Source organism: Podarcis muralis, chromosome 11 (assembly GCF_964188315.1).
Source record: "Podarcis muralis chromosome 11, rPodMur119.hap1.1, whole genome shotgun sequence".
Taxonomy (NCBI): domain Eukaryota; kingdom Metazoa; phylum Chordata; class Lepidosauria; order Squamata; family Lacertidae; genus Podarcis; species Podarcis muralis.
In genome coordinates this window covers 66,063,871-66,077,631 of record NC_135665.1, presented here as the reverse complement: position 1 = coordinate 66,077,631, position 13,761 = coordinate 66,063,871, and the positions used below count along the sequence as shown (strand labels likewise).

General features: G+C 47.9%; 1 protein-coding gene across 6 annotated transcripts in view; it reads right to left on the bottom strand.

Moving 5' to 3' along the window:
• Window positions 1–13,761, bottom strand: part of UNC13B (unc-13 homolog B) — a 158,258-nt gene that overhangs the window by 108,255 nt on the left and 36,242 nt on the right. For 2 of the 6 annotated variants that reach the window (XM_028748802.2, XM_077936602.1), the window contains 2 exons: window positions 712–934; window positions 1–126 (listed from right to left, as the gene is read on the bottom strand). In XM_028748802.2, coding sequence (XP_028604635.2) covers window positions 1–126; window positions 712–934 — 349 coding nt within the window. Of the gene's footprint in view, window positions 127–711; window positions 935–6,904; window positions 6,941–13,761 lie in introns of all 6 variants that reach the window. The other 4 variants (XM_028748795.2, XM_077936599.1, XM_077936600.1 and 1 more) reach the window with 4 other exon arrangements.

The following is a 13,761-nucleotide window of genomic DNA, read 5'->3' as shown; positions in this document are numbered from 1 at the left end:
CTATCAGACACCTCTAGTGAGTGGCGGCTCTCTAATGACAGCTGGCGGCTTGTCATTTGACTTGACTGTGATGCAGATTCCAGGTCAGTTCGGCCACTCACAGTGGAGTCTAAGCTATGGCGCCTTCTTCAAAAAGGCAAGGAGACGTTGGGAGACGTGAAGGACAAGAGCAACACAGAAGGTTCAAACAGCTTAGTATTGCAAAATGGAAAGTGAAAGCAAGTGTGTGGCGTGTGGGATTGGGGGTTGCCCAATCATGGCAGGAGTCTGGATGGGTGCGAGAGAACGGAAGCCAAATCTCAGCAAGAGGGGCACCCTGAGGGGCAGCAGGCCTTGCAGTCTCAAGTGAAATTGATCCACATATTGTCAATCACTCTTGGTCACTCAGGGCGACAGCCTGGGGATCCCAAAATTCCACAGCAAAAGAACTGCTTACCCCTGCTCTGCTTCGCAAGGAGGAGGCTCCGCTGCAAACCTTTATTTGCTCCCATTGGGCTATTCTGGGGGGGAGGGGGGGACCGTGTCTGGCAGCTGTTGCTCACTGCTCTTCTGTCACCCCTGAAGCAGCAGACTGGCTTTTCTTTTAAATACCTGACCACAAGAGAGTCTGAAGCAGCCAGCCCCAGTCTTGGTAGCTTACAGTGAGTTTCTCCTGCCAATAAATTTGTGGTTGGGGGAGAGAAAACGCCCTGGTTCCAAGGGGGTACCTACCTGATGGCTCCTCGTTCGTAGTAATCCAAATCATAGCCGTGCAGGGACTCCACACAGCACTCTCGGGGGACCCCCTGCTGCTGCAGGCGGGAAGCCACGGGGAACTGGTGCACCGAAGCATTGGGCTGCGAGGTGGTGTGGTACTGGGGAGGAATGCTGTTGCTGGTCTCACTGCGGTAGTCGCTGTCTCTGTCATCCACAGCGCTATCGTGGTCTTCAAAAGCTAGAAGACAGGAGAGGGTTGAGCAGCGTCTCCCAGTCCAAGATCCAGACACTTCAGACAAAAGCACCTTTCAAGCGAGCTTGTTTGTCTTACGAGACAAAGTAAAGGGCAGCCTAAAGGAAGAGCTTCTTGGCTTCACAGGGAAGCTGCTCACTGGAGATTTAGCTGCCTAAGCATCATGAATGAGGCCTGTGAAGAGGTGTTTTTCTACAACTCCTTCCAAAATACACCATGCCATAAAGGTTGGCTTTATTATGGGTGGAAGAGAAGAGGAGAATCTATTTATTCACCTGGTTTAATAGCTGGTGAAAGAGAACAGAGCAGAACCATTTTCTTAGCCAGCTTTTTTACTGGCTTCCTTCCTCTCCCTCTGCAGGGTTGCAGGTAGCACTGCCCTGCTTCTCCCCTCTCTTCCTAGAACTCTTCCAAGGAGCCCTCAGCTAAGCAACATCTCTCCAACCAGGAATGGGGAGGAAACATCAGTGGAAAGGACAGTTGTGGCACATTTGGGAGCCAGGAAGGAGAAAGCATCTGTGAAGGAAATCCCTTGTGTGCACAATTGCCAACATTTCCATTTAGGGGTATTTTAGAAGGTGGCCACTGAAGCAAACAACAAGTAAACATCGCCCAAGGGGAAAGGAAGGACACTCTAGTTTGAAAGGCAGCTCCGTCCCTCCCAGGAAGTTTGCCCAGGGCTGGGGGGCAGAGGGAAGGAGAGCAGGAAGCAGGCATGCAGGAGAACAAACTGGCAGGATGCGCTGGCAGGTTGTTCTTGCGAGTGCTCATGCTCTGCCTAGGGTGAGCACAGCTTAAGTATTTCTTTTTTGGTTGACAAAGTGGGAATGGTAAGGAGGACCAGCAACTTTTGTGGAGGTCAAAGGAGGGACTGCAGGAAAGTCACTATGCAACATTGACCCACAAGCTACAACCACCACCGAGCAACGGAGGGAGGACAATCTAACAGAAGCACTGTCTGAAGAGGTCAGATCTGAGCCAGGATGCCAGACGCAGTCTTCCAGCATCCGCATGGCAGCTCCTCTACCTCACTTGAATTTGTGGTCTGGAAAGTCCAGGCAAAACTGCCCACCAGAAACGGAACAGCGCCCGCTTCTTACAACCCTTTTGGTTCAGGACTCTCTTCCATTTATTCAATATAAGGGCTAGTTTCTACAGAAACAAGCTGTTCCTTGCCCCCCGCCCAGCCAGCCTGCTCCTCCCCCCGACATAAAGTGGAATTGCAACATGCATCTTAATAAGGAAGAAAAAGCAGAATATCAAGCATCCTTAGCCAAGAACAACTTCAAACAGGCTTTCAACTCCTCTGGAGTAATTTGATTGTCCATGCTGGAAATGACACCATCTCCTGCTTTTTAAGCTGCCTTGGGTGGAAGCAGTCTTGCTCATCTGCTAGGGGAAAGGGCTAATTTCAGTACACTAAAATTTCTGGATTCACATGAAGGGGCTTATCTTGGCTGTTTGGTGAAATATAAATATAAACGAAGAGCAATTATCAATTTCTCTCTCTTTCTTCAAAGGAAAGACAACGTCCCTTTCAAAACTACATCTGTATCTGAGCAGGCAACCAATGTGGCAGAACAAAGTACCCCTTGAGGATGTTTCTTGATGTGTGAAGGAAGGGGCAGTGTCCCAAAATGAGACCACCACCTGAAAGCCCAAAATGTTCCTGGTTTTGCTCCATGTTGTGCTTGAGCAGGTTTGTGAGACTGAGAGAGAACCTGCAGCAGGTGAGCCATGGCTCTCCACCTTGATTTCCTGGTGAGTGTGAGCCTGGGGTTCTTGGTCTGAGTGCTCAGTTACAGCTCTAGAACATTATCCCAGGGGAAGGTCCTCCTCCTGGGCCCATCGCCACACGGAAATGAACAAGAGCTCCCGCTCATTCTCATGGGGTCCCATGGGAGTTATTTTAAAAGGATTGTGCCTTCAGCAGGTTTTCTAGGAGGCCATCTCCATCATCTGATGTGCCGCCTCAAGGGGGTGGTTTTCACTGCTAACCCTGATCTGATTTAAAGTGTGGCTTCCTGCAGAAGGGTCTTTCAGCATGGTGGCATCTGTCATGCCATGTGAAGCAAGCCCTCTGCCCCTGGAAACAAGGCCTGTGTCAATAATGTTAATTCTTTCCATGTATTTTCCCCTACCTAAGCATTTTCAGATGAGTGGTACTGGCCCCTGAGCAACTGCAGAATTGTTTGTTTTTTTATTAGGAGGCTATGTTGTTTTATTACGTATTGTATGGAGGTTTTCTTTTTTAATTCTTGAGTATACTGTTTTGGGATTTTAAAACAGTCAACTAATGTATAAGTTTACTTTTTAAAAAACCACTAATATGGGTATTTTAATTACATGAGCAAATGTTTGAGAATAGGTGAAAACACATCAATATAATTGCAGGGAGAGAAGGTGGAGGGAGGCCTCACCAAGAAGCCCCCCCCCCCCTTCCAAGAAAAAGAATCTAATGGCTGTGGTGTTGGGGGGGGTCTCCTACACGGGAGGGAGATGCAGGTGTCATAAAGAGCATTTCAGGCACTACCCTGAGGGGCTGGAGGAGGAGGAGGGGGAGGGGGAGGGGGAGGAGGAGGGGGGGAGGGCAGTGAATGAGAAGCTCCACCCAGAGGCCAATTGCATTTTCATTCCTCAGACAAGGCAGAGTGACAACAACTTCCCCAACCAGCTCTGGGTGTGCTGCTTTGATTGATTGATTGATTGATTGATTGATTGATTTCATAAAAAATTATGTACTGCTTAACTGTAGAAAACCTCAAAGCGGTTTACGAAAAGAATAGAGCAGAAGCCAATCTGGATGTTTTGCATTTTACAAGTGCCTCCATTCTGGCTTCAAAACAGTCTCTCCCAACGGAAGAATCACTGAATTGTCTGGTGATCAAGCCTCTGTCTCCACCAGCATCTAACACCAGGCAAAGACTTTTCCCGCCCTCGTCCCAACCTGGATGAACAGTTTCACACAAGCAGCTCTGAAGAATGAACCAGGTTTGGGGAGGGGAAAGAGGGATGCTCCATTTTGCAAGACCACGTGGTATTCATGCACAGTCTAGAACGAAGAAGGGCTCAGAGGCTCACATCCCACAGCGGCATGTTCACCCAAGTGCTACTACCACCTAGAGTCTGGGCTGGAGGAAGAGAGGAAGCAAAGAGAAAGAGGGATGAAGGGTTAGAGTAGCAACTAAAGGAAGGAACGGCCCCTCCAAGCAGAGCTGGAGGGAGAGGGAATCCCAAGTCATTTTCTAAGCACAAAGCATGGCTCCAGTCTCAGAATATTGTCCATTTTCACAAGCCCTTTGATTTGTTGTGCTTGAGTTTGTGTCTAGCGTGGGGTCCCTTGCTGCCGCCACCCCAGGCCTGACTGCCCTACTAATGCCTACATGAGGAGGATGAGGAGCCAGGCAGAGGAGACAAAACTTGCAGGGAACGTGTTCTCAAAATAACTGACAAATTGACAGTGTGTGTGTGTGTCTGTGCAAGCTTTTCTACAGTCCAACAGTTTATTGATCCTGGAACCTTGCCAGCAAGCACTGGAACAGCACTTATTGTGAGAGGGGCTGGCGGAACATCTTCTCTTTAAAAGGTCCAAATGTCTCATGAACAACAAATCTCTGAAACACATTTCACAACACAGAGGCACAATGCAACGAGATCTTTAAAAGGTTTACTGGGAAAGACAGTCTTTTGCTCATATTAAAAGGGCAAAAGGTGTTGAGTGAAAAGAGAGGGTGGGTCTCTGGCTATGGCTCCCCTATTTATTATTATTATTATTATTATTATTATTATTATTATTATTATTATTATTATAAAAGGGCTTGTGAGTATTCTATGGCCAGACATTTACGTCTTCTCCCACTGCTTCTCTCCAAAGCAAGGGAAGGCTGCCTTTCACATGAAAAAGGAGACTGAAAACCTAATTACTCTCCCATTAGCCTTTAAGAAAGGTTTTTTTTAAAAAAGAAATCCCTCCTGAATGTCAAGGTGGGATGAGTGGGAGAGCGGCAGTGTGAATGTGAGTTTTAAGCGCCTTCTCTTCCACAAGAGAACAGCAGGCATTCAAGATGAGTGCGACTCCGCGCCAAAAGCCTTGTCTCAACGTGGCAGTCCACAAAAGTAGATCCTGTCAAAAAAGAGCTTCCCCAGAAATAGAGGGCTTGCCCATTCCTCATCTGATGTTTGCTGTGAAAACAGAAGCAGCCTGCCCTGTACCTTCCCACTGTTGTTGCTGCTGCTGCTGCTGCTGCTGCCGCTTGGGAGGAAATCTGCTCTGCAGCGATAGAGGCTACTGAACTGGCTGCAGGACATTTTGCACATGTCCCCCATTGTATCGAGGAAACACTAGCTGGGAGAAATCTCCAGCAGCTCCAGGGAACCAAGGCTAAACTCACAGCACACCCAAATGCTTTGCTTCCCTGCTGTTCCCAGGGGAGATGAACAGAGTGGCACTGCACCCCACGCTTGGCAGGGGAGAGGGGTCCATTGCTGCCAGAGAGGAAGATGGGGGCATCCTCTCCCATCACGGACACTGCTGAGATGCATGGCAGGAAACCTGCCTTCTCTCCCGCAAGCAAGGGCACTTCTGTTCTCAGAGGGTGGAAGAGAAGGGCAGAAACAAAAGCGAAGGTGCAGATGGGCACACCCTGCATTAAAGCCTTGTGCGGAAGAGGCCCACTGGCCAAGCCTCGTGCCACCCGGGACCCCCAAGATGCACACACCTGGCAAGGGGGGGGGGTTCAACTTTGCAAGCCTCTTGCTTTGAGATCACCAGTTGATAACAACCTGTTAGAGAATTAATCCACCTCAACTCAGCAGAAAAGGTTCCTCGGGAAAATCCCGAAGGGCCAACAGTCTGTATTAATGGGGACACCGGTGCCAGACAGTGTAGAGGAGACAGGCACAGGTTCCTCAGCACCAGCAAATGTCACCGCTCACAGGGCTTCGCATCAGTGGCCTCCACAGTCTGCCCACCGCACTGAGTTAATCAACCCAGAGGGCAAGGTTGGGATTATGTGATCTCGGGAAGGGGGGGGCCGCCTCGACTGCGAGATTGTTATTCTTTGTGAAAACCTCTCACTGCTCTGCAAGGTATACGGGTAGGAGGAGAGCACGCCTGTCACTTTGGCGAATGCCACACACCGCTCTGACTTTCAAAAGAGCAAGCGGGAGGCAGGGAAGGCCGAGCCTGCTGGCTTCCTCCCCCCACCCTGGCATTTGAAGACCCATCTGGTGGGAAAGGCATAAGTTCCTACTCAGAGGAAGGTGGCAGGGCAATAAAGCAAAGCTTCGTCCCCCGCAGCCCAGGCCCCAGACGCTCTTCACGGTGCAATTGGGCAACACTGGGAAACTGAAGCTTCACCAAAAATTTGCAACATGGACAGGTGTCTTATCTATCTGAAAAAGGGGGAGAGGGGTCTAGAGTTAATGAGGAGGGGCACATGACAAACAGAAGGAGAAATGCCTACAAGCACTGGGCACATGAAGGAGGACCAGGGCTGAATCTGGTTCCCCCGGGGTGGAGAGCAGCGGTTTTCCTGATCCTGAGAATCAGGACACACTCTAGACCTTTCCTGATGGATCAGCAGCCTGTCCTATTATGATCAGTAGCCATTTTTGTTTTTCGCAATTGGGAACAAAAGCGACAGAGCAGCTTCTGCCTCTCAAACCCATAGCAGTTGCTGCATTGCTGGTTATCGGGGAGCCCCGTGGCCCTCAAAGGCACCAGGCAAGAGAACATCCCTATTCTACAGTACCATTCATTAGTTCACATTGCAAGGGAGAGGCATGGTAGGATGGGCACACACAATAACAGAATTCAACAAAGTAAAAAATAGCAGAAGGTCGATTGCATTTCACTCTTGTGCATGAATACCCGAGATATCCTCAGCCTGGAGCCTGGGGAAGCAATTCTGAACCGGAGGACTAGAAAGAAATTATTATTAAAGTGTTACATACTCTGCTCTTCTCCCCATCCGAAATAACTCCAGCTGCCTGCATGCAACAAATGGAAGCAAAAAATAGGAATGGAAAAAGTATAGATAAATATGACAAGTGAGAAGGGTTTGGTGATATGTTTGCTGGGCAGAAGCTTAAAATGTAAAACATGTTTATTTTTGCCATGACAATATCCTACATTTTTCAGCAACTTACCACCTGTTGAGGACTTCTTAACTTGTGAGATGATGGAAAATTGTACGTGGATATTGAAGATTGCCAAGTCAATCTTTGAATTCATAGAATCATAGAGTTGGAATAGACCACAAGGGCCATCGAGTCCAACCCCCTGCCAAGCAGGAAACACCATCAGAGCACTCCTGACATATGGTTGTCAAGCCTCTGCTTAAAGACCTCCAAAGAAGGAGACTCCACCACACTCCTTGGCAGCAAATTCCACTGTCGAAATTCTACTGTCGAGTGGAATTAATGGACAGCCCATCCCTTAAGCAGACCCTGCCCACATTAGGCAGGTCACTGTACAGCCATACATCCAGCAGAAAACAACACTTTTTTAAATGAAATGTTGAACTGGCAAATCCACTTGGCCAGAGTCACCATCTTAAGGAAGCCCCTCTGCCCCAGTGCAACACCCCTTCCATCTCCCCACCCTGATCCCTTCACCTCAGCCCCTCCAAGTCCTCGCTTTTCATTCTCCCACCAACTCATGACCTTTCAGTTGCCATCCCTACATGAGCTCGGCCTTTGTGGGGAAGCTCAAAACCTTCAGCGATGGCCAGCCGGAGCCCCTTGGAAACTCGCCAGCAGGGCTTGAAGTTAATTGAAAAGTCATGATAAACCTATTCTCTGCGCATTTGTTTGGTCTACTGCCAAAGCCTTCGGAGCTATTGCTCATGTGGTGATGGGGAACTCCAAAATTCAGCCACGATTTGTGTGCAGCGCTTTTCATCTCTTCGTCCCAAGCCCACCACCAAACACCAAATGATGACAGTTCCTTTTAGGAGTAAATTAGACAGGTCAAAATACAGATCCTGGGAGGAATCTGCTCTGTGTATCTCCATTGCGAAAATAGGCCCTTAATTTCTAACTCTGCCTTCAGGGAGGTCTCCCGAAATCTGCATTGGATAGAAACCATTTAAACCTATTCATAAATGATTTTCAGTTGGGGTGAACCCCGAAATAAAGAGGGGGGGGTGGTTCTTTCATATATTTTTTCTTCGTGCCAAAATAACCTTACAGAAGTGAAAATAAAACCTATGACTGAATGTTATCACAGTGTGAACCTTTTATTACTCCAATTACTACCATTATACTACTTGTAATAGTCTACTGTTTTTGTTTGCAAAGAGACCATCTCCAATACTTATTTAAAATTTAGATTTCTCACCAAGGGTCTCAAAGTCATTTCCCAGAACAGAAATACAGATTAAAAACCAGATACAATTTAAAATCAAAACAGCATGAAAAAATACAGAACTGCCACCTCACTTCCATTCCCTGCTTCCCAGCACAGACCCAGGCATTAAGGACCCTCCACTCATGGGCTCCCTTTCCCAGGGAATATTTGCAAGTATTTCTGATGCTCTCTTGAAAGAGCAGCTGCTTCTGTTGTCTTTCCTATGGCCCAGCTGTTTTTATATGATGTGCTTTTCGAGATTTGGCAAAAATGGACAACTGGAAGACCATTCGAGGAACTGGGAGGGCAGTATTTCGGCAGTGGCGGAGGAGAGGTGGATGGTCCCTCCTACTCACAAACTCCTGGCATGTGCGGATCTGGAGCAGCAAACCTGGGTTGGGAGAGGCTTTACAGGAATCCACAGTGCAAGAAACTAATGACTTAGCACACAACTGGGGCATGAGCTTTTCATCTTACCAGGCTAGATCAGCAGCAAATATTAATAGCAGGTTTGTTTGGTTTGGGGGTTTCTTTAGGAAAGGGGAAGGAGAGGTTAAAAAAAAAAAAGGCTTGCTTGAGCTTTTTATAGGTCACATAAATTCACACAACGATAGTAAATTGTTTGACAAGTCCTTCACCAACACGGAGTCTTTCATCTCAGCCATGTCACATTTTAGTAATACATTTGCCAACACCTCAAAGAGCCATCACAAAACATTTAACGAAACAAGGCGGGGGAGGTTCTGTGAGCGAATATCTGACAGCCCAGGCGCTATTAAATTGGTTATTGGCTTACTAAAACTGAGCTCCTGGTTTTCAACAGTCTGAAGAGGGAATGCATCTGTTGGGTCTGTCAGGTCCTGCCAGGCCTGCAATGGCTGGATTCCTCAGTCTCAAAAAATGAACCGTGGAATTGCTAGTCTCTTCTTCAAGGCGTCTCATGGGGAATGAGACCCCACCTTCTGTGAGTCAGCTGAAGGCACAAAGCCTCCTTAGGCAAAGTCAGGCTGCTCAGCTCCCCAAGGCCTTTCACAGCACTGCCACCCAAAACCCTTTTCAACTGAGGTGACAGGAATCAAACTTGGGATCTGCCACTCAGCTGTGTCCAGAACTTTAAACGCCTTGACTCTGGTCAGCAGCCGCTTCCCCACCCTCCGGGATGCACCAACTCTTCTCTTCCAAGCTGGACTTTCCCCATCCTAGCCAAGCACAGAAAACATTTCTCATCTTTGCTGCTCTCCTCCAAAGCCTTGTGTTGCCTTATTTCCCAAAACCCTGTGACTAAAACTAAAAAGTTATCGCATAGCACGACATCCCAGCAGCACAGGAAGCCAGCTGGACTGCCATTGATCCCACATCTATACTTTTATAACGGGTTGTGAAGAAAGCAAAGAGGAGACCTTTGAAATAAGGGTCTTCAAAGCACCCAGGGCTGTTTTGTTCCAGCCAGCCACCCACACGCCAGCGAGAAGAGCCTGAAGACACGATGTTCCTTTGGGTTTGAAAGCTACAAACCAGCCACACAAACCTCTGCAGAGAAATGCCCAAAAGCATCTCTGTCGCTAGTCCAGCTTGCAAGAAATACTTCTTGCTTCCCCCTCCCGCTTGGCTAAGGCCCCCTTGTAAAATGAATCAGATTCTGGAGAGACCAACACCTTCCAATTAATGCTACAAAGAAGGCTCAATGGTGCCAGGATCGGGAGGGGAGCTGGGAGAGACCACAGCAAAGGCTGGAGGCTGTGTGGAATCCAAAGGGCTGAACGCTGCTGCCATGTTCCCAGAGACACACTCTCAGAAAACTATCATCTCCCTTTCTGTCTTGAAGCTGCGCCGATTAGTCATTCCTCTCTGGCAGCCGAGGTGGGTCCGTCGGAGCCGCAGGCAGAGTGCAGGCAGCCCCTAATCAAACTTAACAAGCAAAACCTGCTCACAGGAACACAGCACAGCAGGTCTGGAGACAACTCAGGTAGAGAAGGCACACAGCCTTCCCAAATGAGCTTCAGCACCTTGCCTCATCACGGCTGCAAGAATACCCGTTTAATCCGACAAGCAGCGGGAGGCTTCCCACTCCCTTTTTTCCACGGAGATTAGTGGTCTCTGAGCACACTTAGGTTGCATTTCTGCTTTGGGGCCCTTCATCAATCGCCCATTGTCTGGGCTCCTGGGGGAGTTTATAGCTGGCGTAGGTCTGAGTCTGTCCAGTATCTGGAGGGGAGACTGTCTGTGAAATTTTCCACCAAAGCACGGTGCCTTCCAGGAGGGAAGAAAAGCCAGGTATCCATGTAAATAAACAGAAGCTACAAGCACTGGAGTTATCAGAAATGTTCATCATTTCACCTAACAAACAGCAAGCAGGTTTAATCTTTGCCAGGCCTGATGTTCTTCGTAAGGCAGAGGCTTTGCTTCCTGGCAGCTCCTGGCCAAGGAGAGTCCACCACCTTCCTTCCAAGGCAGCCTCTCTCACTCAAAGCTGCTCACGCCACCAGCTCATCCTAGTATTTAGTTGAAATCCAGCTGGTGGGGCAACAAAAACAATTCTGCACCTTCGTCTATCTTCTTCTTGGTCGGGAGAGCCCTTGCCATCTCTGTTGCCCTCCTCCTTCTCTAACAGTTGGGCCACAGCTAGAGCTCTCAATGAGTTGGTGTCAGTCATCTCTTGGGCAACCGATTCAGCTAAGCCTGTTAACTGCTTTTTGTAATTCACATTAGCTCAGAGATTTCCCCCAATTAATCTACCTGCTTTAGGAAATTGATTCTCCGTGGTCTACCAGCTATTCCTATGGGAAATTGAGAAACACAAGAGCTTAGTTCTCCATCACTGGCTTAAAGGTGCATGGGTTCAGGAAACGGGGACATGGGTGGCGCTGAGCCTCTTGGGCTTGCCAATCAGGTTGGCGTTTCAAATCCCCGCGACAAGGTGAGCTCCCGTTGCTGTGTCCCAGCTTCTGCCAACCTGGCAATTTGAAAGCACACCAGTGCAAGTAGATAAATAGGTACCACTGCAGCAGGAAGGTAAATGGCATTTCCATGCGCTGCTCTGGTTCGCCAGAAGCGGTTTAGTCATGCTGGCCAGATGACACAGAAAGCTGTCTGTGGACAAACGCCAGCTCCCTCGGCCTGAAGCACTCTGAAACACTCTGATGGTGTTTCCTGCTTGGCAGGGGTTGGACTCGATGGCCCTTGTGGTCTCTTCCAACTCTATGATTCTATGATTCTATGATTCGATGATTCTATGAAGCACGATGAGTGCCACACCCCATAGTCACCTTTGACTGGACTTAACCATCCAGGGGTCCTTTACCTTTACCAGTTCAGGAAAGAATCAGAGAGTTGAAGGTGGGCCTAGCCTGGCCCAAATAACTCCGCATAAGAGACTTGGTGGTCAAAATGGCCACTTTATACCTCTCTGAGAAAGCATTATGGTGAAACTGTAGATCAAATTTTGGCATTTTCCTAATACTGTAACTCAAGGTATATGCCTCCTGCACTTATATGCCAATTTCAGGAGCAAAGTAATCACTTTCATGTTTCTTTTCATCTTCTATGCAGAGATAGTTTTCTTCTTCTTTTAAATACCTTTTAAGGTTAAAATAGAGTTAAGCCTTCGAATTTGTAAAACTGATGCTGAGAATGCCCAAAACTCTGTGACTTACAAAAAGGGTCTTGTCTTTAAAAGGACCTCTATGCTGGGTGCCTGAAGAGCTCTGCAACAAAAAGAATTTGGGGATTCTGCTAGGCTCAAAAGGATTCACCTGGCCATCAGGAAAGCTCAGGGGGCATCGCTGCACCTCTCAGCCAGACCCCAATTCAGACACTGGGCTGATCCGGATTATTCTGTGAATCATGTTAGCAGCCGTCATACTACACAGAAGCATCTGCCCTCGTCAAGACTGATTTGAAAGAGAAGTTCAGCATTTGGTACCAGCTGATTTTGTCTCCCTACCCCAGCTTCTGCCACACTGCAGGAGAGAGTGTATAGCCTACAGCAGAACACGTATTTAGCTGACTTGGCAGTGTATTAACCTACATCTGTCATGCCATTCACCTGCTTCCATTCCTCTCCAAAAAACCAGGCAAAGTGACATACCCAGGAGAAGCAGAAAAAGCAAAACACACATTATTATTTAATAAGCAACAATAATAAGTGCATTTCAAGCAGCCACAGAAAATGCCACATCCACTACGATGCCTTTGGTGCTGCCTCCAATGTGGGGCTGAGGGACTTATGGGCAGTACCCACAAATTAGCAATGTGGCAACAAGCCACAAGAACAGAAGAAGAGCCTGCTGGATCAGGCCTGCGCAAAATGCACAATCAAGACCTGAGCGCAAGAGCCCTCCTCTAGCCACTGGTATTCGGAAGCATTGCAGGGCCTTCTCAGTAGTGGCTCCTGTGGAACGGCTCTTACTGTCAGAAAGTTCTTCAAAAGGTTTAGTTAGGATATCCTATCTTGTCATTTGAATCCATTGGTTCAGGTCCTCCCCTCTGGAGCAGCGGAAAACAAGCTTGTTCCATCTTCCATGTAACAAACCTTCAGATATTGGAAGATGGCTATCTGATCACCCCTCGGCTATCTCTTCCCCAAGCTAAAGGTTCCCAGCTCCCTCAACCGTTCCTCATAAGGCCTTGGTTTCCAGGCCCTTCATAATATTTGATGTTTTTAAAAAGGATGTTCTAATACTAATACTAATACTAATAATAGTAATTTTATTATTTGCACCCTGCCTATCTGACTGGGTTGGCCTGGTCACTCAGGCATATATAAAAACATAATAAAACATTAAACCTTAAAAAGCTTCCCTACAGGGCTGCCTTCAGGTGTTTCCTACATGCTACATAGCTACTCATCTCCTTGACATCTGATGGGAGGGTGTTCCACTGGGATACTTGATGACTTAAAAAAATTTCAAACACCTGTATTATTTTTGCCTTTTTTGTTGTCTGCTTCCCTGGGCTCTTTTGGAAGGGAAGGTGGGGTGAAAATCTAATAACGAGCAGCAAAGTATCAAGAAATCTACCATCGGTCTGCAGATGTAGAAGAATTCCTACCTCTCACTGGAAGAACTGAAGAAACAGCCAAGAAACAAACCACCATGGCCAGTATTGCCTGTCTATCCCACTGCAATAAAACGGGCTGCCTCAGAAGCCCTTTTTCCCTGGACGAAAGGCGGCTGGGAAAGGACCTGCCAAGGATTCTTCAGGGATGAACTGCATCCAGCCCAGACTTCCCAAGGCTGGGTTGGGCGACACCTGAACTATCGATGTGCTCCTGGAAGTGAAAGGCATCACCTGGCTGCCATGGGAGCCCCCGGGCAAACGGCATCTGAGTGCAGCAGGCATTGTTAGCCTTCTCCATGGCAACCAGATGGCTGTGTCTTTCATAACAAGGAACGGAGGTGCCATCTGTCTCTACAAATATTGGACTCTCCACTTAATTATCCAGCCACAGAGACTTTATTTG